Genomic DNA, 25,305 nt, shown 5'->3' with positions numbered 1-25,305 from the left:
GCGATTATTTTATGAAAAAGCCATAGTTCAAGTTCTAGTATTCTATTATGCATTAATTCGCTTGAATAGAGATATATTATAGGGATCCCCGTTTTTCATTTAAAGGAAGTCAACATCTCCGCACTAAGCATTTATTATGAAAGTTTGCTCTTCTGAGACATAGCACCGCCACTAAGCAAAAGAAGTGGAATAACTAAAAAGTTTAGATTGGTGACCATTAAATAAGTTAGGAAATTCATCATTCATATTTGGTTTAACTCTCTTAAATACAAGCAACGATAAACCATCAGTATAGAATAAAAGATCTTATGTACTCACCATTTCAATAATAGTAGGACAACCAGATATTTTTACCTAGTAATATAGAGCAGGATTTAAAGGTTCACTAATATCGAAGATCATAATTCCTTGAGAGCGGATAGCTGTAATTAAATATTTAGAGTCCTTAGATAAGTAAGATCCATAGAAAACTGGTTATTGGAGAAGATTATACCACCAAATATCATTTTAAGGAAGAGTAATAGGATATTCTTTCGGATCTGCTGCATATAAATTTGCTAAAGGAGCTATCCTTAATCCTCTCCATGATTCTAAAATGATCATATAGGTTAATTCTTTGTTTACTTCTACTTAATTACAATAGCGAGCATAAGCCCAACCTGCTTAAACAATACTTACTTTACTTACTTACTAGCTATAATCTAGCTCAATTGTTAATTTAAGAACATAGACACCCTTATCTAAGTCTGCAACATAAATCCATTGTAAATTATCTGTAATTCTTACAAATCCCATGATATTTTTGGACTTGGCAAAATAAGAAGAGAAGATCTTCATGATTTTACATTTTATTTTTATCAAATTTTCAGGCTCTTTAAAAAGTGAGGAAACTGGGTGTATGCAAAATAATCAAAAAAACAAAAAAAAAATAAATCTTAAATTTATCTTTAGTCTTTTCATTATTAATTATGAGAACGAAAATGATTGTACACCTTATAAATACATAATTAAATATATATATAAACATTAAAAATAAAATTAATTTTAAGTCGTATTCTGAGTGCATTTATATGTGCGAGTATTTCTATTCTATTCTATCTCCGAGAATAATTGCTATTTTATCATCTTAAATGAGGTATATATTTGTGATTACTCCATATTATTCAGCACTTTATTTTAAATATGTTAATGCAAATTTATTATCTGTTGAGACAGAATAAATTGACAGCCTGTTATCACTTGAAGTGAATAAAAATTTGCTATCTTAACTAATTGCTATAGCGCTAATAATAGTACCATTCAATGAAACAAAAGCATTTTCTATAGGGATACATTTAATGTTGTCAATCCATTTGATACCATCTTTTTAGAAAGCAACTACAGTATAATCTTTGTTGGAGGTTATAGAAGCTATCTATGATTATTGTAAAAGTAAATAAGGAGGAAAATGATACTGCTGAAAAATAAAATCATAAGAACTTGAAACTATGCTATTTACAAGACTTACTAGCAGAGATAGGATTAAAGTTACTGAAAAATACTAAATAAACATTATGAATATATAAAAAATTCTTTATCTTTTTTTAATTGTTAGGAGTTTGATTTAAATTTGCTTTGATTTTTCTTTTTATCTATTTTTATGAAACCAAAGTAGAATCAATCAATAACTTTTGTTTGAATAAATTAAATCACTTATATTTTTTGTTATTAAAAATATTGAGTTAGAGTTTAAATATACATACCATCAATCCTCATTTATCAATCAATTATGTTTCTTTATACCAAGACCTCTTTTTAAGATTAATTGTGTGTAAAATTGAAAAAGTGCCAAGAAAAAAATTTAGTGGGTTCATGTTCTGGAAGTCTATTATATGAAAGCTTTAAATTAAAAATTTAAAAATAATAATTTATTCTTTAAAATAAAATAAAGATTTATTGGATTGGTAAAATGCATAAGTGATTTAAATAATTAAGGAGAAAAATTTAGATATAAATTTATTTAAAATGAGGCATGAAGATTGATTAAGTTTTTATTATTGAAAAAAAAAAACAAAACAAATTATTATTAAACGTAAATAAAATAATTTTTAAAATAAAAGATAAAATATTAGATTTTAATTTCTAAAATCAAAAAAGAAGATTTAGTTCTAAAATTTATAAATAAGGATCAATTTATTTTTGTTTAGAATTAAATTTGGATTTATTTAAAAAACTCACAAACAAGAAAACTAATAAAAAAAATTTAGAATATATACTTATATGTATGTATCTATCACATTAGGTAAGAAGTTTATCAATGAATTAAGTTAAAAATTTGATTATAAATTAAATTCTTGTAAAATTAAAGATTTTTTTAGATAGATTACTCTTACTTGGCCAATATTTATTAATCTTTAGATAGCATGTTATTAATTTGGTAGTAAAAATAATTTAATATTAGTTTTCTGCTTTGTTTTTTTTAAAATAAAAATGAAAATCATGTAATTTTCAAAGTTGTACAATATTAATTGATTGAAATTTCTTAATACAATTATTAATTTGTTCATGTTTAGAATTAAATTTGGATTTATATAAAAAAATTCACAAGCAATATAAATAATAAATGAAAATTAGAAAAATATCTTTCACATTAGATAAGAAGTTTATCAATGAATTAAGTTAAAATTTTTATCATAAATTAAAGTGTCTTGTAAAATAAAAGATTTTTTTATTTACATTACTCTTGCTTGACAAATTTTTATTAATCTTTTGATATCTCGTTTTAAATTTGGTAGTAAATATCATTTTTTATTTTAGTATTCTGTTTTATTTTTTTGAAAATAAAAATGAAAAACACGTAATTTTCAAAACTCTTCAATAGTGATTGATTGAAACTTAATGCAATTATTAATTTATTTATATTTAGAATTAAATTTGGATTTATAGAAAAAACTCACAAGTTATAAAAATAATAAAAGAAAATTAGTATACATACGTATATATATCTTTCACGTTAGGCAAAAATTTATCTATCAATTAAGTTAAAATTTTTATCAAAAATTAAAATGTCTTGTAAAATAAAAGACTTTCTTATTTAGATTACTCTTGCTTGATCAATATTTATTAATCTTTTGATAACTTGTTTTTAATTTGTTAGTAAAAATGATTTTATATTAGTATTCTGCTTTGTTTTTTTGAAAATAAAAAGTAAAAAATGTAATTTTCAAAGCTGTACAGTAGTGATTGATTGAAATTTCTTAACTTACAATTAGTAAATTTGTTATTTGATAATGAGTTACAATTTACTTATCTATTTTAATTGTCTATCAAATATTAATAATTAATAAATATTATATGTGGATTTGTTACCTCTCTCTTATTGTCTATTTTAAACTTTTATTTTATTAAATTCTGTGAATATAATTGTATTTTTGTTAATTAAATGAGTTTGTCTATCAAATCTAGTGATTACACATACTTTTGTTTGAAAAAGTGCTTGTTAATTTTAGATATGTCAAGCGTTTTGGATTAAGTGTATTAGTTATTCTTTTTCAAATAGCTTATCTGCTAATTATTTATGAAATAATTTATTTGTATTTTAATTTGTTAGTGGCTATGAAGTTTATTACTAAAAATATAATGAAAATACAAACTAGTTATTTTTTTTAAATTTAAGGCTTAACCTTGCATTAAGGAAGAAGGAATTAAAATAAAAACAATTTAAATAGAACTATAGATATTTATTTAATTGAAATTGTGGCAAAAAATTTAATATGTTGTTTGTTGCTATTTTTAGAAAAGAAAAAAGATAATAATTCAAAAAGAGTATTTCACTTTTATTTATAATAAATAAACAAGCAAAGATAAACAAAAATCATTTAAGAAAAAAAAATTAATTCTTTCTTTAATTAATTACAGAGTATTTATTAATAACGAGAATCAATCAATCTGGTTTTTCTTTATATTTTGAGAAAAAAAACACTGAAAATTATAACCTTATTAACAATTTCGATAACAAATTCTATCTAACTAATTTAATAACTACACTAAATACATATCTTTATCTGTTATTGTTGAGTTATACAAATAAATACAATCAAAGTCAATCTATATTAATAAATTGATTTTAAAATATTATTGAACTTGTTCATTTTCAGACTTTAATATTATTATTCATTTATTGAAACATCATATCCTATATTGACTGATTGATAAATGATGTCCTAGATGATTACAGAAGTTACTAGTCCATAGTTATTATAAAAATCTTAATAATTATAAATGGATACTCCACAGTATATGTTAACAGAGAAAAACCAAATGAAAACACATCAAAGTCATAATTAAAATAGTTGTTATGAATCTCCTCGGCACAAAATTTAATATAATAATAATATAAACTTTGATTCATACTAAAGTAATACAGTCAGTCCCTAAATTTACAACAACTACTATTAAAATGCTCAAAATCACCAAATAGCAAATTCTAGATTTTTATAAAAATCCAGTCCTTTTAATAGCAGCATTAATAATGAAAAAGAGCACAATAATCTTGATTATTTGGTAATAGAACCTTCTTCAAATATTAATAATCGTAGCTAATTTAATAATAATGAGGATATTTAATAAAATTCACAGTAGCTACAGCCAAATGTTGAAAGTGAGTCTTTGATTGGTAATGTCTTTGCAGCGCAGGCTCCTTAGTTCTGCAAGAACAATTCGTTGATTAGCACTGATACCGATTAATTCTGGAATAAAATCATAACAAACAATAATGAATACGATGAAGAAAAAAATTTAAATAGCTTTAATAATAGTGCTCCTCAACAACTTGAAAATTACAGCTTGATAGCTCTGTAAAAATATGAAGATGTTCAGCAAAATTTCAAAGAAAAAGCAGAATAACCTAGCTTTTAGAGAGTGTAATATAATGCTTTGTCTTTAACTGATGGAAACTAAGCTGACGTTAGTGAAAAAATACACAAAATGAATGACCTAAATGTATTTGAGAATGAGCATTTAAGAGTTTTGAATTTGTAAAAAGATTAGGAAATTCAGTAATTATTTTAGTTGAAAAGCGAGAAAAATTATTTGCAAAATTGTATAGAATAACCTTAATAATAGTTATTTATAAATGAAGAAAATGGGTATTAAAGTGAGCAGGAAAAAATTTAGTAATAATAATAATTATAATAATCTTAATTAAAAGATAAAATAGAAGAAAATTTTTTGATAAAAATAGACGAGTTCTAAAAATAGGATCGCGCTTTTCAAATTAATTAAGAAGATTTATAAATTGAAAAAAGCTAAAATTAGATTAATGTGTGTAATGAAAATAACAATATTAACGATTAAGAAGTCGATTAATTAAAAAAATACAAGAATAGTGAGATATAATACACATAAACACAAAAAGAAGAAGAAGAAGAAGAAGATTTTCTATTTAACTTTCAAAAGCCTAACAATAGTACTTCAAACAGTGATAACGATATCAGCTTGGCTTAGAAGACTTCACATCAAGTAAATTACAAATTAAATAATCCAGCAGATAATTCAGATTTAAATAATAGCTAGACTCTCTTTTAAAATAATAATTAAAATTTCTCTCAAATAAATTCAAATGTCACTCCTTCATTTCATTACTAATAAATTGATTTTCAAAACATTCCATAAATCCCAAAGTAAGATAATTAAATATCTTCAATTTGCTGCAAACCTGAAATGACTAAATCCACCTCTCAATCAGATTAACCATTTTAATAACATAAAGATTATTCATGGTAAAATAATTCCTCTGAACAACGCGCGATGATGGACAACTCTTTTAAGACTAGCATTGAGCAGTCCCATTAATATAGTGACCAAAAATTTTGTTGCCCTGTTTCTTCATTCCCTTATGATAATTAATTATAAACAATATTTCCTCATATAAATTAAAATACTGATTAAATAATGGATGAATCTCTATAATTATAATAATAAATTATTATACCAAAATAGAATTCTTAATTATAATAATCAGAATAATAATAGCAATAATAAATGCGCTAGCCATAGCTATCAATTAAAGGAATAGCTAGAATGAATTAATAACATTTTGAGTCTAACTTGCTTACCAAGTAAAACCACCTCTTACACACGGAACAGTAAATAAACATAGCTGATTATGTCTTTTTGAATGGAAATGATGTCCTCTAAAGAATTCACTTCAGAGGAAGAACTGATAAAGAATTACAGAATATTATTTAATCAACAAAATTTAAGATACAAAATCTCACTTTAAATCATAATGGTCTACACTTCAAATCTAGGTAAATACATCTTCCTTTTTTTCTTTTTGTTATCGCAAAATTTTAAATTAATTTGTGAGATTTAGGAGCAATTGTATTAAAAATTATATTTGATATTTTTATCAATCAACAGTAATGTTACATTATCTCCCCAAAATTATTAATTTTTTTATACTTTACTCAATCTTGTTATTGTGTTTGATGTAACAAGTTGAATCTGCCCAGCAAATTAATCAATTTTTCTCAACTATTTCAAGTAAAAATAAAAAGAAATAATTGTAGATATTTATCTACTAATTTCTAATTCATTAATTGTTTTTTTAAATTTCTAAATAAAATCATTAATATTGCTTTTGGAATAATAAATAAATACTTCCTTCTTTTAATCAATTTTCAAAATGTTAATAATTTTTTTATTAATAATAGCCCAAGTTAGCTTTACCAAGCAACTTAGAAGCAATATGATCATCAAATAAGTTCTTTCGAGAATGATAAAAGTATTAGAGAAAATTTGAATTCTACCAATTACTAGATTTGCTAAGCTAAAACAATATATAATGATTGGGACTACAAGAGAAGCAATAAGAGCGATCATTTTCAAAGATTTTCTTAATAATTAAATAAAAAATCTAATGAAAAGATTCCAGTAGCACCCTTAAATTCAAAAATTAGAATAAAGTTAGGAAATGAATTACTGGTTTAATCTGTAATTAGTTAATAGACTCAAATGAAATAAGACTAAGATAATAATCTTTGTCTATCTGGCTTGAATTCATAAGAAGATTCTAGATATATTCAGATGGACTAAGAATATGGCTATTGCAAAGACTTAGATTCTAATTAATAATAAGATAGAGACATGTCCAGAAGCAATGTAGAAGAAGATGAGTCTTTTGTGAAATCGAGTAACTTAACATCAGAACAATGGCACTGTATCCAACAATTACAAAAACACAAAAAGAAAAATGTTGCTAAAAACATTATGACCGCATTTAAGAATTTCATTTCAAACCCAACTAAATTTGGGTATTCTTAATAACAAATTGAATCTGCACTCTCATATTACAATAAAACTAAAAAAATTTATGAATCATTTGACGAAATGCAAAGCAAATTTTTAAAATATATTGTAAAGAAAAAATTTAACCATTACACAATTAAATTACTAATTTAGCATCCAAATTACGGAGAAGTTTTTGAGTATTTCCTTAAATAACTTTCTGACTTTTGGCTAGAATAAAGTAAAGTTCATGACATAGAAGCTCATTTAGCAATGATTAACTTCTTAAAAGAAGCCTATAACGATATAGAAATCATAGCCTAACTGAAAAAATATGACAAAAGAAAATATTGAAAAAAATAACAAAGTAAAACAAATATTTAAAAATTTATAATTTTAATGAATAAAAAAGACATTATATTTATTATTCAGCTAGAATTTATTTAAATGATTTGATGAAATACAAAAAAAAACACAATATAATATTAAATGTAATCTAAAAAATGAATGGATGAACAATTAAATAAATAAGTGGATGAATTAATACTGAATATAAAAATTTAATTACAAAGTATTTATTAATTAAACATAAAAATGTAGCTGAAAATCTAAAAATAGTTGTTATATAAAAACAATAACTAAAAATTAATTACAAAACTCTACTAAGAACTAATAATAATAACAATATCGAATATATAGATAAATAAAAAATAATTAACTAAATTTAGAACAAAAAAATTAACTATTTAATTTATTACAAATTGTATATAAATATTACATATCTTTCTTACTTTTTTAATCAAATTTACTTTTTATTTAAAATCATTTTTAATTTTGTTCATTACTAAACTTTTTTTGTGTTAACGTCTTTCATTTATTCTTTTACAATATCCATTACTTTTTAAGTAAGCAAGCTGTCTTCTTTTACTATACCAGGAACAAATTCTGTGTATTTTATTTCAATATACTTAAAGCCGAGTTACTCAAGGAAATTTTTCTTAAGCAATGTAACGCCATCAAGACTAGATTAATTTTATATATCACTCAAATAATGTTATGGTCCATTTACTTCGAAACATAAAGCACCCTTTCTACAATCCAGAGTATAAGGTATTATCAATTCATGTTCAGGGAATTTAGGATTTTACTCCAGCTCTCTTAAGTCATCATAGAAAATTAATGGAATATCATTCTTTTTATTATTTAATTTTATTTATAATTAAATAAGTAAATTTTAAAAAAATATATTGTATTATTTCTTAATCTAAAAATTTAATTTTTAATAAAATTTTTTTTTATTTTATTAAGTTAGAATAATTTTTTATTAGAAAATTTAATGAAGAAAATAATCTGAATTATATGAGAAAAAATGATAGATAATTTAAAAAATTACTTTGATTTAGACTACAAAGACTTTTTGGTCATTTTAAGGAGCAGCTATTTTTTCATCAATTACTTAGGTAATTTTTTTCTCAAGATCGGAGCTAGTGTATCTTTTATTGACTTTGTAAAAACGGATAAGTGAATCTCTATTTTTAATTAACACTTAGAGAAGAATCTACATACAGGGTAAGAATATTGAGTCAGAGTATCTAAGATGTATGTAGATTTGATACAAATAATTCATGTATAGAGGACTTGATATGAAATTGGATTGGTTTTACAAGATTAGGTTGATTATATTTTCCCAAAAGAGAGAATATTAGCTTCTGTTGTTGAAGAGCAAAATAGCATAGGCCAAAGCAAATTGTTGTTGAACGTTTATCTTCAACTAATCTAGATTGTATATCTTAGAGCGAATAAACTCGTCTAACTTAGAACCAGAATTTATTTGTCTACTGAAAATACCTATGGCATGGAAAAATTGAATATATCCTTCAGGATTAACCTTAGTTTATTCTTTCATAATGCTTTCTTCTAATGCAGTGCAAAGCTAGTTATCATATATACGCACATTAGCATATCCCCAATAAATATTGATTAATTCGATAGTGTTGAATTAATCTATGTTCTTTAAAATAATTGGTATTGATTTAAAGAATAACTCATTGTTTTTTTCATGCATTCTTGCATAGGAATAAATTATCTCACTAACTTATTTAGGAGTATACTTGTCTAAATACTGAGTAACTCTTTATTGTAGAATGAAAAATATGCGCTTATACTTGTTCTTCATTAAGTTTGCATACATAAAATGTAATAAAAGAGTAGGGTATTTATCGTAATAAATTTCATCTATCCTTGAAATGACTAAAGATTCAACCTTATCCCATAATTATTCCAAACCTTTATTTGTAAAAAAATTATTTAAAATTGCCTATAAAATATATAAAATAGAAATTTTAGTAAATAAAATGCTTACTGTTTTAGAAATCTAAATCTATTCTGTTTGTGTCATCTATTAAGTTGGTTTAAGATTAAAATCCCATATTAGTTGCAAATTTGTAAAGCTCTTTTGTTTTAATAGCTAAAGAAGGAATAAACTTAACAATCAAATCAAAGAATTCAATTTTATCGAGCACTCCAGGATATTTAAAGTAGTCAACAATATAACGAAGAGATTGAGTCTAACCTCTATGCATGTTTGCTAATGATTAAAACAAAATCAGCAAAGGAGAAGTAGGGTTAGCACTGTAACTACTAAGCTAAATGATTCTCTACTCTAAATCTTAAATATTTTAATCATTTGAATAATGAGTAGTAGCATAAATCTCCATCAACTTACTAAGCATAATTATATTTTTCTCTTATTGCAAATTCTTTTCAATCACCTATTAACTTTTAATATATAAAAAATTTTAAATAAAATATCAACTTCAAAGAAACTCATGATTAAAATTTAATAATTTATTTCTAATAATTAAATTATTTTATTAAGAATGTTAAGATCATTCAGAATAAAATTTAATAATTTATTTAAAATATTTCAGCTATTTTTTTAAGAATATTAAAACCATCCAGAATAAAATTAAATAGTTTATTTAAAATATTTGAACTATTTTATTAAGAATATTAAAATCATTGAGAAATACTTTAAAATATTTATTTAATCTCTATGTTAAATTATAGATAGCAAAAGGTTTTTTAAGTTCATTTTAATTTTTGAAAGTTAAATTAATAAATGTTAAAATTTTGAATAAAAATAAATATTGATCCTTCAATGATAGTAAAATAATAATTCTACCTTTCGTAAGGTACTTTGAAATTTTGGACAGTCTTTGAGAGGAAATAAAGGAAGGGTACAATTTCAGAAATGTTATTGGGGTTGACAGTTTGATATGTTTATCCAATTAGTTTAACGATTATGGGATTTAAAACAATTGGAGGAGCTGCTATGAATTTCTTTACATATCTTAAAACCTTTTCGTAATCGTAGTATTGCTTTTAAGCAAAGTTTCTTGTCATATACTGATTGAATAAATTGTTAAACTTTCTTTAGATAAATAGAGCTTCTTCCTTTTGTGATAATTTGGCAAACATTTCTAAGTGATTTTAAATTTCTGCTATTAAGAAAACATCTAGTTTATCGGGAGTTTATTAAGAAAGCAAAGTAAACAAACAATTATGAATGCTTTTAAAGATTTCTTCGCTTACAGTTGAGAACTTGGTATTTTAGTTGAATAAAGATATAGTTTGTTTGTTCTTCAAATAATAGCAAATTAAATTAGAAACAGGAGAAAATATTTCTAAATCGTTAGGAGTTAGTCGAGATAACTTTGCAAGGCAGTCAGTTATATCGTTACCGTTTTTTAATTGAGGGAGCAATTTATTGTAAGTGAGAGTCTCAATAATTGTAAGTAAATTTTTCTTTGATATTTCTTCATTTTTAATAATATCAATTATACTTTCATAAAAGCTGAGGTGTCTTATTTTCTTTAATCCAGCAACAAGTGTTAAAGCCCTAATTAAATCACCTTCATCGCTTTTAATATTGTAATATTTTTCGTTCTTTATAAGATATAAGCCACGGTTTAAGAGCTTTATTTCAAACTCCTTTGATAAAAAGATATTGTATTTTGCTGCCTTATCAATAACTCCTACAATAGTCTATAGCTTCTGTACATGATCAATAGAAATTTTAAGCTAGTTAATAAGCTTGGTAGCTTATTCCTCTTTGTTTAAGTTATAATTATTGAACAATGATTAAAATTATATCACAAACTTTTTTTCATCAAATTAATTTGCTATAATTTTTTTCTCTAACTCCATTAACTTTTAGTGCATTTATTAATCAATCTTTTAAACTTCCTGCAATTTGACTTAAATATTTTATTTATCAGTAGCATTTTAATTATTTTTAGAGCAAAAATTATATTTTAAGTTTTAATTTGGTTAAATTTGCAAAACATTTAATTGATTCTTAATTGCCCTGATTATCTTCTAGCTATTATTTTTAGAGGCGTTAAGCAGCATCATTTAATCTACTTTAAATAAAAACAAATTAGCTTTAATTTTCATATAATTAAATATAAAAAGATATTTTCCATTTGCTCAAACCAATTATTATAAATTAAAAGTAATTGCTATGTTATCATTAAAAAGCTTTTTGCAAAATGATTATTTATGATCCAGTAGTAGTTTTAAATTAATGCTAAAAAATAAATAAAACACTTTTTATTAAAAAGATATAATTGAGATTTGGTTCCCTAATAAAATTAATTGTTGCAAAGTGGTTGAATTTTGAAAATATTTTACATTTTTAACTACCTAATGAATGATTAAAATATCTATGTATGTATCTTACTTTTTATTCTACTGTTCTTCAAAATTATTAATAAAATTAAATTTTTTTCTAGAAATGAAATTAATATTCTTTTAGATTTCCTAATGAATGCTAACAAATAGCAAAGAAACATCAAAAATATTAATTAATTAATCCATAAATAGATTCTCCTGATAGCCTTCCTACCTACCTACCTTCCTTAATTTATTTCATTTAAAATTTATTCTATTTAAAATATTGATTTATAAATAAATTTAAATTTATTTATCCAATAAAAAAATAAAAAAGTTTATTTTTATCCATATTTTATTTATTTTATAAAATGAAAATTATTTTTAATTTGCTATTAAAAATGTAATTAGCTTAAAAGAAAGAAAGAAATAAAGATAGAAAATTTTATTATTAAATTTAATTTAATAAAAAAAATAAAATAATTAAAAATTTTAATAATAAAATAAAAATTAAATAAATTAATTTAAATATTAGCTAATTAGTTTGCATTTTTTAATTTTGATGGATATTAAGAATGATAAAAAGTAAGGTTAATGAAGGTTAACAATCTGACATTATTAATTCAAAGTTCAGATTTGTTTTTTCTAACATTATTTTTTTTTAATATCTCCAATTTTTAATTTTTAATTTCTAGAATATTCATTATTTAGTTTTATTTAAAATTAGAAGGATTTTTTCAAGAAAATAAAAAAGTTGAATTTAAAAATTAAAAAGAGTTATTAATTGAGTTGTTAGTTGAAACTTTTTTTTCTTTATATTTAAAAATATTTTTGAATTTTTTGAAGAAAGAAGATAATTAATAATGTTTTATTTAAATCTTTTAAATTAAATTAATAATTTTTTTACAAAGTAAATAAAATTATGTAAATTTTAAAATTGAGATATTAATATAAATATTAAATACATTTATTCATTAGTTTACTAATTAGTTTATATTTTTTAATTTACTATTAAATTTTAATGGTATTTATTATTTTGTTAAAGCTTTTTAAATTTTCAATCTTCTTCAAAATTTATTCTAATTTAAGGAATATTTTTATTTAAATTTGGCTTTTTATGCTCCTAGTTATCAATAGGAATTTTTGCTTGATGCTTATCAGACTACTGAGAATATGATTTTTATTAAAGATTTGGCATGTTCATTATTGACGAGTGTTTATCATTACTTTCATTATTTTTTTCATGACCATTTATATTAAAATCTTATTTTAATTAATTTATAATTGAAGAAGACTCGCCAAATCTGCTGATTTCTTTTTTAGGAGATTTTATTTAGCTGGATTATTATTTTGTTAAATCTAATCTAATTTATTATTTATGTTCATCATCAGATTCATTTTCTGGACTGCTCATGAAATTCTTTGAGTTGACAAATTAAGTAAATGTGATAGGAGTTGCTTGGAGATGCATCAAATGCTGAGAATTAAGTTTATCTTCTATGTTCTCATTTTCATTAGCTCTATTCTATGGGGTCATTGAGAAAATCGACTTACTGTCCTTTCTCTGACGATTATTTTCAAGAGGCACTTAAAGTCTTGGAGAATTAGAGTTATTTTTTTAGAGGGTTAATTTTTTTACTTAACTTAGATTTAATTGAGATTTAGGAGTTGAAACATTATGGGAGTCTTTTTTTACAATGGATTCTTTTCTTACACTCATTCCAAGAGAATTTGAAGATTCAACAAGAGATAGCTTAAGTTTAGTTTAGTCTTTAGGCACTAGCTGGTTGTTAGATTATACATTCTAGATTGATAACAAATTGTTGCTATGAATTAAATTTAGATTGTTTACATCAATTGAAGTGCGTTTGCTTGGAATATTAAAAGCATGAGAAAGTTTAAGTGTGTTATTTCTTTAATTATTTAGTTAACTTCTTTGGATTGATTTTGTCCTTTCTTGATAGTTTGAGTTAACTGAAGAGAGCATTTATTTATTATTTTATTCATTATTTTTTATTATTTACAACTATTTTTATTACTCATTAATCCTTTCTTCAAATTCATTAATATTTTATTCATTTTCTAACTCTGCTTTATAAATTTCATCTGGGTTTGGAAATTCAAAATATTTTCCATTGAAAAAACCATCAGCTATTTATTCCTTTTAATCTTACTTTCTCAATTTTATTGTGTGAAGACGAGGTATAATAAATCTTCTATTTTTTAAAACTTCTATGATATTCTCCTCTTTATCCTGTGAAGTGTAGAATTTATCAATAGCTAAAGCATTTTATAAATCTTCAGGGTCAACCTGAAGTTAATCATACTCCTCATCAGAATCTGTTTAGCTCGAAATATCATCATAGTCTTGCATAATATTGTTTTAAATTTTCTAACTATACTTTAACCAGCTTTTAAAGCACATGCCAACAAATAATCTTCTAACCATAGGATTTACTTCTTTTTATCTGCTGGAGATAAATTTTTATTTGGTCAAGGCAGCTTGCTGTTATAAAATAAATGTTTTTAAAAACAGAAATTTCAAAAAAAAATAGATTTTTACTTTCTTTTTTAATATTCTGAGTTTTCTACGTGTAATGTGTTCTTCTTTGTATAGAATCTCTTCAGCCTTGATACATTTTTCATATTCGGATTTAGTAGAAGCATTGTCTATTCTGCCAAACACACTATCATAAAGTGAGTGTTTGAAAAAATAGTAAAGCAATTCATTATAGAATATATAACCATCATAATCACATCTTATATTCATTTTCATAATCTCCTTCTCAGCTAACTGCTTTTATTTGATTCTAAATTTACCAGTGATTAGCTCTAAATCTTATTCACTTACTTGTTAGTTAATTGTCTTAACTTATTCCACGAACTCTTTTAGCTTAGACTTGTAATCTTTTTTTAAGATTTCAATTAGATTGTAAATAATAAATAAATTTTAATACCAAAACCAAGTGGTCTTAATATAGAGAAGTAGAAATCTGTAATAAATCTCTCATGTATTTTAATTCCATAGCTATTTCTAGTAAATTGAACCCATTATTTTTTGAAATCCTCCTCTGAATACTAGAAGTCGTTAATTGGATTGTCAGGATTGATATAGTTGTTTTCAAATTGTTCAATAATAATCAAGATAAATAAGCTCATCATAATATATTACTGAATAATTATAAATACAACAAAGAAAAAAGCACTCCACATGTTAGTATGGTGAATTATATCAAACATAATTAAATACCAATCCTCACCAGTGCTCATCCTAAATAGCAACAAATAAGATCTATGAAATGTTGAGAAATTCTAAAATGAATTCAAACTGTTTCCTGTTCTATTTTATTAAATTAAATAATATAATATGCAATAAAAATTACTTAGTCTTTAAAAATTATTTTCTAAAACATTTTAATTCATTTTTTTAATATTTATTGAATATTTAAATTTGGAAAATGTTGATCAAAGAATGTATGAAATTAAAAAGTTTTATTATAATTTAAAATAAAAATGACAAGTAAAGCTATTAGTTTGTTGAAATTGAAATTTTTAATTCAAAATATTTACTAGTATGGAGAGTATAAATAGCAAGCCAAAATAGCAAAGATAAAATAAATTAAAAATAGTAAAGCAGTTGCATTAGTAAGAGATGGTAAAGCATAAATAAGAGTTGACATAAGCTTTTATAACCCTTCAAATTATTTTATAAGACGCAGCAAACGAGTCACTCTAAAGACTCTGAAAATTCTAGCAATTTGTGGTCCAGCAGATAAGAATTTTATAAATTAATTTCCAGAATAAGTAAAAATAATATCTATCACTGAAACAGAAACCACAAAGAAATCAAACTAATTAGATGACTTATAAAAATACCCATTGAACCCATACGCTATTAATTTTAATAAGCATTCAGTGATAAAAACTATTGAGAAACCAAGATTGATATCCTACAGGATTGTATCGTAGGAAGAAGGAGATGTATCATAGCTTAGAGCCATAGATACTATGTTACCTATAATACAGATCATTATAAATATTTCGAGCTTCTATGATTCGCAAATGTTCCAAATCTTATTTATTTTATTTAAATTTTTAAAACTAAAATTTTATCAAAAAATATTACGAATTTTCTAAATTTATTTGTTGGGAGAGAGATAGAGTTGTAATCTGGTTTCGACTAAAGAATCAATCTCTAAAGTTCTATCCATTGTGTTTACTCGCTTGAAAGATATTTATTTTTACTTTTTTGTAATGCTATATCATAATGAAATGATAGCACTGCACCAAAAAGATCTATTGAGAAAAAGCTGCCAACTAATATGAAAAAGACTATATAAATTGAGAAGTAAGCACTTCCAAAATAAACTGGACCATCAGAAGATCCATCCAAGTAGTTAAAAACATATGCAGGCCATCCTTCAAAAGTAGATATTACAAATAAATTTAACAAAGCTGCTGGAACATTATCGAAATTCAAATCGTAAGTTTACCAGCTTCCTCCTACTCTACTACACTATTAATATTTTTATAATTTAAAAGAATATTAATTATATGTCAGTAATTAGATAAATATTTACTTAAGATTAGTTATATTTGTAAATATTATAACTGATTCCATTATTTGGAAAATTGCAATATTATAGCTTTCCACCCATTAAGCTTACACCCAATATGGCAAACATTAACCTTATTATTTTTAAGAAAAAGTTCATTTTTAAATATAAATTTATCGTTTTAATAATTTTTAAATTTAAGAAATGTTTTTTTTAAATTCAAGATATTAAAAAAAATTAATTCTACCAAACTAAGAAAATAACAAGAAGCATGTTCAAAATACCAACAATAGACTCAAGAAGAGTGGTTACAATTAATTTCATGCTCTTATTGTGGTGCAAAACCCTCAAAGGACGGAGAGTTCTGAGCAATCTTAGAATTTTTAGAGAGGCAAAATTTCCATTTTATAAAGATACATCTATAATACTCGTAACTACAACAAAGAAATCGAGTTTTGACCAATTATCTCTAAGATATGAGTTTTCATCAAAGAAAAATCCATAAGAAACTATTTTTAAGCAGGATTCAATCGAAAAGAATACAGTAAACATGATGTCTAAAATTTAACTTGCTTGTTTTTATGAATCCGAACCTGTATCATATGTGTCAGAAACTAACTTAACTGAGTTGAGTATAATACCTCTAATTAAACAATCAAAAAATAAATAAAAATTTATAGATAGTTTATTAAATTAATTTTACGCTAATATTATATTATCAAACAGCGGGTTTTTGACTATGAAATAGAAGGCTCTTCTTATTTTGTTTTGCATAGAAAAGATGTAAAGAGATTTTTAGCATTTGATATTATCAAAAAACAAAAATATCTCTTCTTTCTCATCATCTTCATCTTTTTTTACAACAGCCTGCTATTTAAACATATTTTTTTGATTATTTTTATCATTGTTTTATTCTTATTCAGAAACAATTTAGAGTTCCAAATTATGACTAGATTTGTTATCTAAACTCTAATTATGTGAATCGCTGATGCTGCTTGCTTTTTCTTTGTACTCACGAGAAAAAGATTCTTTTTAAATTTGCTACGATTTTTTAGAGAAACTATGTTAAGAATGATTATTTTAAGAATGTTCATCTGAATAACCCTAAGAAGAACCTCCGCTGCTGAGCATTCTTTATCTATTTTTAACTGAGAAGCTGTGAGTGCTAGAACCCAATCTAGACTGAGAGTTGGACATGTTCATAAATGTAGTAGAGTTAAGGGTAGTGGTATGACCAAGATCTAAATCTTCAACAATCTCTACAGTGTTAGCTATCTCTTCTTTTTCCTTATCAAATTAGCTTGAATTAAAAGCTCCAATCATTGTTGCTAACACAAGGTTCATAATGATAAAATTACCTATAAAAATACAGCTAATAAGGTAGATACAGGTAATACCTACATTTACTTAAGTTCTGAGTGCTACATAAAGAATATTATTCCAATTTTCTATTGTTAGTAAATCGTATACAGAAAAACTGGCTTATAAAAAGGAATCAAAGACCATTCTGTTACTCCTTGAGACACTTAAGAAAGAACCTCCATATAGTTACATACCAATCAAAGTATAAATAAAAATGTATAAAATTAGCAGTAAAATAATATAAAATAGCTTATCTAATATTGATGAAATAACTTTTATCAATATTTTCATAAATTTCAAAGAACGCAAAAGACGTGTAACTCTCAGAACTCTAAACACTCTTAATATTCTTAAAGATCTAAAAGCACTAAATGAGCTGCCACCTGAAGATCCCGATAGAAATATTATATCAAATATTGAGAGTATAACAATTAAACCATCAAAAATATTCATCCTATCTGCGCAATATAAGGCAAAACCTAAGCCTATCAATTTTAATCCCATGTCAATTGCAAAAATGTAAGTAAAAGCTTAATTAAATTAATCTAGTATTGATTGATCTATTTTAAATAATATTTATTTCTAATTTTCGTATTCAATTTTGAAAAGAATTTAAACAATTTAATATACACCTTAAATATTTAAATTAGAATATAGAAAGTTACTAATTAAAAATACCATTAAGAAGATATTAAAATAAAATAAAATAAAAGATAATTTTTTGGGGAAGGTGAAATAAAATAAAATAAATTATATTGTATTTAAAAAATAAGTAAAAATAATTTACTATCAACACTACCATCTAGTGAAAGAATAACTGTATTCATTACAACAGCAATCATAATCAGATTCTCGTATAGAGGAGTTTAGACAAGCATTCTTACTCTTCTTCTAAATGCATTTACGATTCCCATAAATCCTCCTTCATTTTATTCAGTAATTGTATTTGGATAATTTAAACATTTCATTAGGGTTTTAATAGCCTATTGCTGTTTATAAACTTTAGTTGCCACCAATACATCATCTCCTGACCAATATGATTTTATTTTATTTTGCCCTTTCTGTATCAAATTATTAACTTGTTACTTAACGACTTGAACATATTCTTTTTCTAGAGGCTCTTTTAGGAATTACTCCAAAGTTTGAGGCTTTTGAAAATAATCTTAATTTTCTCCATTACCTTTGTCTTCTTTACCATCTTTTGATTTATTTGAATCTTATGCTTTTGAATTTGTGTCATCTTTATTTTTAGAGTATTTTGACCTTTTACTTGCTGTATCAGCATTTGTTTCATCAAAAGCACTTTTGCCTTCTTTAGACTGACTTTTCATAGAATAACTATTCATGCTACTGCTTTCAAATTTACTGGAAGTTCCATAACTTTAATGAAAGCTGGATGAATTAAAACTATTTTTCGATTTACTTTCATCTAAAATACTATTAAAAATACTCGCATTATCTCCAAAAACTTAACTAAACTCGCTCTCTCTTTGAGATTTTTCTTCTTCTTCGTGATCAGTTGGGAAAAGCATTTCCCGTGCTTTAATTAGGTCCCATTCAAAGGCAGGGTTATCACCTTGATGTCTGCCAGTGTTGCCAGTATAACCACTTGTTTTCTTTTTATTAAGAAGACTTTCGTCAAGCTATTTATTTGTCTAAGATCTGTTTAATTCTGTGTTTAAATTAGAATTTTCATTGCCTGTTATTGATTTAATTTTCAATATTCCCTTAGCAGTTTTAGGTGTTAAATTTGCTTTTAATAACTAATCAGACTAATCATTATTTCCTAAAGTTCCTTTTTTTTAAATCAAATTAGCTTCTATTACTTATTAAGATCCAGTATTTGACTAACTGTTTTTATCAGAATCAGGAATTATTAAATTCAATCCCTTTTTTATCTTTTCTTAGTTTTCAAAATATTCTAATGACAAAGCACTCTAAGGAATCAAATTATTTTTTTAAGATGCATCGCCTTACAGTCTAACTTTCTCATCATCAATTTTGCCTTTCTATAAAATTAAAGTTTATTGCTTTAATAGCTATTACACTATGCTAGGTGCTCTATTGTATGTCCCTTAGCTCATATTTTCATGATTGTTTTTTTAAGTATTTTACTGACCGATTAAAGTTTGTGATTTTATTTTGTTTTATGCAGCAGCAAGATCTAAAGGATTAACTCCACCTGGATAAACTTATGGTTATTAATGAATTAAAGCTAAAGCTGTTCTATTCGCCTTAATAGGTAAAAATTTCATCTTCTCCACTTTTAAAAATAAATTAAAAAAAATTATTTCATAAACATAAGCTCAAGAGGAAAAAAAGATTGAGATAAATTTTCAATATAAATCAAGAAAAATAAATAAATACAAATTTAATAAAATTTTTAAAATTAATGATTATTTTTAAGGAACAATTTTCTTGACTAAAATCAATTAGTTAAATAAAAAATATTTTAAGTTACTTTTCTTTTTTTTCTCCTCAACAACTTAGCTTCTTAATTTAACTCTCTTTTCAGCTTGATATGAGATTGAGAATTTCATCTTTTTGAGTTTATCTAATCTATCTTGCTTTTTCTTTTCTTTTTTGATCAATTTTTCTTTAGGTAAGATATCATCATCGTAGTTGGTTGGTTCTTTGTATAAAACTCTGGCTATCACATCTTTCTTTAGAAATAACTTTCTGTATAATTGACCTTCGTCTTTGCTTAAAACTTAATTTATGATGCTTACCTTTGGGTTTTCATCAACAACGTTTTTATCCTTGACAGATTTCTTTTTTTATAACTAATAAATTGTCAATAAATAAATTCTGATATATTTTTAAAATAAAAAATACTTCTTTCTTATTTTTGTTATTTCCTGTTTTGCTTGCAATGCTAGTTTTCTTAGAAATTTATTTCCTAAATTATTTCACATTGTCAAAATCTTCATCAGAAAAAAGACCATCATAGAAATAGCTATTTTTACGTTATTCTAAAATACTCTATTTAGAATCGACTTTAAAATCAGTTTATGAAGCAGATCTGATTTATTTTTACTTTGAATTGTTAAGAGAATTTTCTAAAATGATAGAAACGTGACTGCTCTTTTAAATTTTAGAAGATGTATTTAAACTGGCAGATGGTATATTAGGCAATTATTTTATTCTTTTGCTGGACATTGCTTTCTTAGGTGATTCAGGATCATATGGCCTGCTTATTTCTGAACTTTATAATTATCCCTAAATTGAAACTTCTCTTTTTTTCTTAAAAGATCTCTTTTAAATAGATTAAAACATTAGGTTTTATTCTTCTGGTGTATCTTTTTGGTAGCTTTCTTAAATGCTACTTAAGGATAATTAATCATGATGCAAAGGTTGTTTATTAATTTGATTATTAATTAAATTGTCTAATGTAACAGTTTTTTATCTGTAATTTCTTTCGATTTATCTATCTTTAATAATATTCTCTATATATTAATTATCTTCAGTCTCTTTTAGTTCAAGTTAACGATTTAACTTTTAATTTATTTCGTATGTTTTTTCTATTTCTTTAAAGAATTATTCCTCTTCATCAAAATCTTTGTTTTAGTGACTATCAATGCTACTTCCTTCATCTGATTCTACTTTTCTGGCAGGAATTATCTAGGAATTTAGAATATTCAAAACATTTGAATTTCTATTTTATTTAGATTTTAAAATGACACTTGGTTGTAACATGATTGTTTGTTAATTAGAGCCTTAGTGATAAGTATTATTAGAAATGTATGTATTTTGATTGACACTTTTATCTCTTTAGAAATTTGTTTAATTTAATTAAGAGTTTTAATGGATTTCACTCGGATTTCTACCTAAGTTGTTTGTTATAAAATTTAATAACACTTTTAATAAAAGCTAAATTTACTTTAATGTGAAGAGTTCATATTTTTGGCAACTGTTAAACGAATTTAAGTATTATTATTATTACTAACGCTGTTTCTTATTTATGTTTATGTCCCTTCTAAAGGTTTAATAATCATTGTTTTTTTTGTAGTCATTTTTCTTGAGTTTTTCCTTTAATAACCTCTTTTTGGAGACTTCTCTCTAATTGAAGATTCTAAAAATAAATTATGAATTGTTTAATATACTTTAAATATTATGTTAAAATACTAAATATTATTTTAAATTTTAAAAAAACTCAAATTTTTTATTTAAACTTAAGATTTTTAAAATTTTTAATTTATTTTTAGGAAATTAAAAATAAATAAATAATTTTTAAATTATTTTATAAATAGAAAATACTTTTTAGATATTGAGGCTGTCTTTTCATAATTGGGTTAAATTTAGGGAATTGAGATTATTAATTGTTAGCCATCTGGTCAAGGTCTTTAATGTGAATCGACTTTTAGAGCTTATTTAAGTTGAGATTTTGATCTTCATATGTAAAATTAGCTAACTCTTAGTTCTGCTTAATATTATGAGAAAAATGTGCAACACTGTAAGTAGGGGAAAAGTTAGAATTATAATTATTAAATACAGATAATTAAGATTCTTTTAAACCTATCATAGGTATTTTTAAAAGCAAATTAAGATTAGTTTCTTGTGATTTAAAAGTATTTAGATTTTAATCATGAATTTCTTATAACTCTTATTCAATAAGAGGTTTACTCTATTCAAATTGAGTACCAAGATTAGCTGGTTACTGCTGTACTTTCTATTCCTTTCCAAGTTTTTCAGCTTAATTTTTATCAGCTGATTAATTTTCTAATTCTTCAATTGACTTGAAGTTATGTATATTCTCTTCTATCTATTTATCTTTATTGTTTGGACTTCCACTGTTAGATTTTGACTTTGTAATTGTGAATAACTTTTTAATTTGAGCTCCTTGCTTAAAAAAGCTTATAATTTCGCTTAAAGTGGACACTTTTTTTATTTTTTTTTCCTCTAATTCTTTGTAAACCTACTTATTTGATTTGTAAATTCCCCATCGTATGAAATCTGCTAAATTGAAAGATTGAACATCTTCGATAGCTTTTTATCTTTTTTTGAGCAAACGCTCACTTTCTTCGTATTTAATTTAAATAATAGCCATCAAAAGATTTTCTAAAAACATATTCCCGACTAAAACGCATATCATAAAATATATGAATGAAGGATACTTTTTTAAAAAATAAATATATAAAAACAAATTTCTTTTTGTAATCAAAATTATTTACTCCAAAAGTTTACTAAACCTATGCCTAAATGGTTGACCAACCTTCTTGAGAGACTACAACATAAACATTTAACAAGGCCCATCCGAAAGTATCAAAATTTTCAGTATCCCAGAAAGGACTTACCATTCCTTTTCCACATATATAGTGAATTTTGGAATTGCTTTCTGCATATTAATAACAATCAATATCTTCGATGCAAAGAAAAACATTCTGATCATTGTCTCCAAATTGAATGCCATTACTAGAATCAAAACATCTCTTTTTTAAGCAGCCTGTGAAGAGTTGCTACCCAGCAATAGCAAAAACAAGGTAGAAAAAAATTATAATAATGATGGCATCTTTAAGCAGAGAAAAAGAGCTGAAGAGAGTGTTAAGAATTTATTTTAAAGCTTTAATTCTTGAAATTGTTCTTAAGGGCCTTAGAACTCTCAAAGACCTTACTGCAGATAAATTAACTTAACTAGTATTAACAACATATGGTAAATAACCAGTTATAATAATAGTTATATCTAAAATATTCCACATGTCCCTCATATAGGAACCTTTATTAAAAATAAAACCTAAAGCTAAAATCTTAAAGCCCATTTCAACAGTGTACAAAATAAGTAGGATTAAATCAATTTATAATCTCTATTAATCATCAGCATTAGTTGTAGGATCATCCATAGCTAATATTACGCAATTAAATAAAATAACACATAGTGTAGCATATTCGAAGGGTTTGCTGTTTATGATAATATTGCAAATTTATGAAATCGCACTAATTATTTTTAATAAAAACCATTAACTTTAATATTTTAATTGTAAAATACTAAAAATAAGTTTAAGTGTTTAATTAGCAAAAATGTAAATAATATCTAAAATCATAGCTTATTTTTGTGTGAGTTTAAGCAGAATAGATGCGTTTTATCTTAATTTTATTTTGAATACTTTCATTTTAAGCCATTTATGAGTTTATTTTCAAAAAAAACAAAAATATTTTTAAAATTAAATTTTTTCTAAGACATTTTAAACCTTTATTTTTTATGATCTAAGTTAGACATCAATCAAATCCCACTAAAATTATTAATTTGCAAAGTAATTTGTGACTAACGTAAGGTGGGGCTAATTCAATTAGAACAAATAATATTTTTGAGATAGATTTTAAGTGAAACTATCTATTTCATAAAGTAAAATTAAGATTGTAATGTTATTGAAAATCAATTATTTTCAATAAAGATATTGATTGATATAGAGTTTTTTATTCATTTAAATCTATTTTTAGAAATATGAAAAGCAAATAAATAAACTCCATTTTTATTGCTTGTGAGATATTTTATTGATTTTCTAATTTTTAGCCAAAAGAAACAAACTTATTTATTTTTTCTATTAATTTAATGATACAATCGTAACTTACTTTTTTATTGACCATATTTGCTTAAAAATTTTTCTGGGAAGAGTGTCTGCATTGAATTTTTGTATTTTTTAGTACTCATTCATTTCTACTATATCTAAAAATTTATTTTATTCTTCTTTTTCTTTTAGAGCTAAGAATTCTGCTTCTTATTCTTAAAAGGAATGAATTAATTATTCATCACTATCCTTTTCTTCATATTTATTCTAATTTCTCATCCAATCCCACAAATCCTCTTCATCGTGATTATTTCCATCATCTTTTTAATTCATCTCAGCTGCAATCTGCTCATATAAAAATTTAAGCTATTCCTATTAAATTTATTTTATGAAATATAATTTTAACTTTTATCATTCGATTTCATAAAATATTTATTATTTTTGCGTTTAAATATTATCTTAGTCCTAAAATATGATTAAGTTTATGCTGCTTATTACCTTTTTTTTGTCTTTTTTATTTTACAAAAATGACATGTCCTATGAATTAACATCGTCTGAATTCTCCTCGTAATCATCAGTCTAAGAATCTTATGTCTATAATATCACTTTTTTATCCTTAATTTTTTATTTCTTTTTAGAGCTAGATGGAAGCTCATTTTCAAATATTGTCTTCAACTTTTAAATCCATTTACTAGACTCTATATTTTTTGTAATTTTAACATCATTTCTAATCTATACTAATATGAAATTAATTTATTTACTTTGTTAACCATGTTCATCATTTTAATTATTTTCTGTTGACTATTTCATAGCTTTTGACTAATATTCTAACAGCTAAAAAGCTATATTACTTATTTGAGTTTTTAAAAATAGTAAAAGAAAAATGGTATATTTTGTTTATTTGGAGAGTTTAAAAAGATCAAATTTGATATTTTCCAATT

At 23.9% G+C, this 25,305-nt stretch overlaps 5 protein-coding genes across 5 annotated transcripts; 1 reads left to right on the top strand and 4 right to left on the bottom strand. All coding sequences in view use genetic code 6, as the record gives it.

Moving 5' to 3' along the window:
• Window positions 1–27: 27 nt before the first annotated feature.
• Window positions 28–795, bottom strand: TTHERM_00675750 (CNH domain protein; the record flags this gene model as incomplete). The annotated part of the gene is made up of 1 exon (XM_001015047.2): window positions 28–795. The coding sequence occupies one exon, from the start codon at window positions 793–795 to the stop codon at window positions 28–30; it is 768 nt and encodes a 255-aa protein (XP_001015047.2).
• Window positions 796–956: 161 nt separating this feature from the next.
• Window positions 957–1,552, bottom strand: TTHERM_000675749 (transmembrane protein, putative; the record flags this gene model as incomplete). The annotated part of the gene is made up of 2 exons (XM_012797436.1): window positions 957–992; window positions 1,154–1,552. The coding sequence occupies 2 exons, from the start codon at window positions 1,550–1,552 to the stop codon at window positions 957–959; spliced, it is 435 nt and encodes a 144-aa protein (XP_012652890.1).
• A 2,642-nt stretch (window positions 1,553–4,194) lies between these two features.
• TTHERM_00675730 (hypothetical protein) lies at window positions 4,195–7,623 on the top strand (the record flags this gene model as incomplete). Its single annotated transcript, XM_001015045.2, has 2 exons — window positions 4,195–6,290; window positions 6,696–7,623. 2 exons carry the CDS (start codon window positions 4,195–4,197, stop codon window positions 7,621–7,623), a joined length of 3,024 nt encoding a protein of 1,007 aa, XP_001015045.2.
• Window positions 7,624–8,107: 484 nt separating this feature from the next.
• On the bottom strand, window positions 8,108–11,493 carry TTHERM_00675720 (RAP domain protein; the record flags this gene model as incomplete). The annotated part of the gene is made up of 4 exons (XM_001015044.2): window positions 8,108–8,461; window positions 8,663–9,555; window positions 9,632–10,047; window positions 10,454–11,493. The coding sequence occupies 4 exons, from the start codon at window positions 11,491–11,493 to the stop codon at window positions 8,108–8,110; spliced, it is 2,703 nt and encodes a 900-aa protein (XP_001015044.2).
• A 1,507-nt stretch (window positions 11,494–13,000) lies between these two features.
• On the bottom strand, window positions 13,001–25,174 carry TTHERM_00675710 (cation channel family protein; the record flags this gene model as incomplete). The annotated part of the gene is made up of 17 exons (XM_001015043.2): window positions 13,001–14,449; window positions 14,507–14,850; window positions 14,901–15,283; window positions 15,514–16,016; window positions 16,070–16,459; window positions 16,524–16,632; window positions 16,747–17,142; window positions 17,203–18,421; window positions 18,649–20,124; window positions 20,323–20,644; window positions 20,697–21,688; window positions 21,742–21,933; window positions 22,119–22,974; window positions 23,033–23,792; window positions 24,429–24,736; window positions 24,863–25,062; window positions 25,126–25,174. 17 exons carry the CDS (start codon window positions 25,172–25,174, stop codon window positions 13,001–13,003), a joined length of 9,948 nt encoding a protein of 3,315 aa, XP_001015043.2.
• Window positions 25,175–25,305: the final 131 nt, after the last annotated feature.

This window comes from Tetrahymena thermophila (assembly GCF_000189635.1).
Source record: "Tetrahymena thermophila SB210 genomic scaffold scf_8254658, whole genome shotgun sequence".
Lineage (NCBI taxonomy): Eukaryota > Ciliophora > Oligohymenophorea > Hymenostomatida > Tetrahymenidae > Tetrahymena > Tetrahymena thermophila.
The sequence above is the reverse complement of the archived record's forward strand: the minus strand, read 5'-3'. Positions and strand labels throughout refer to the sequence as shown.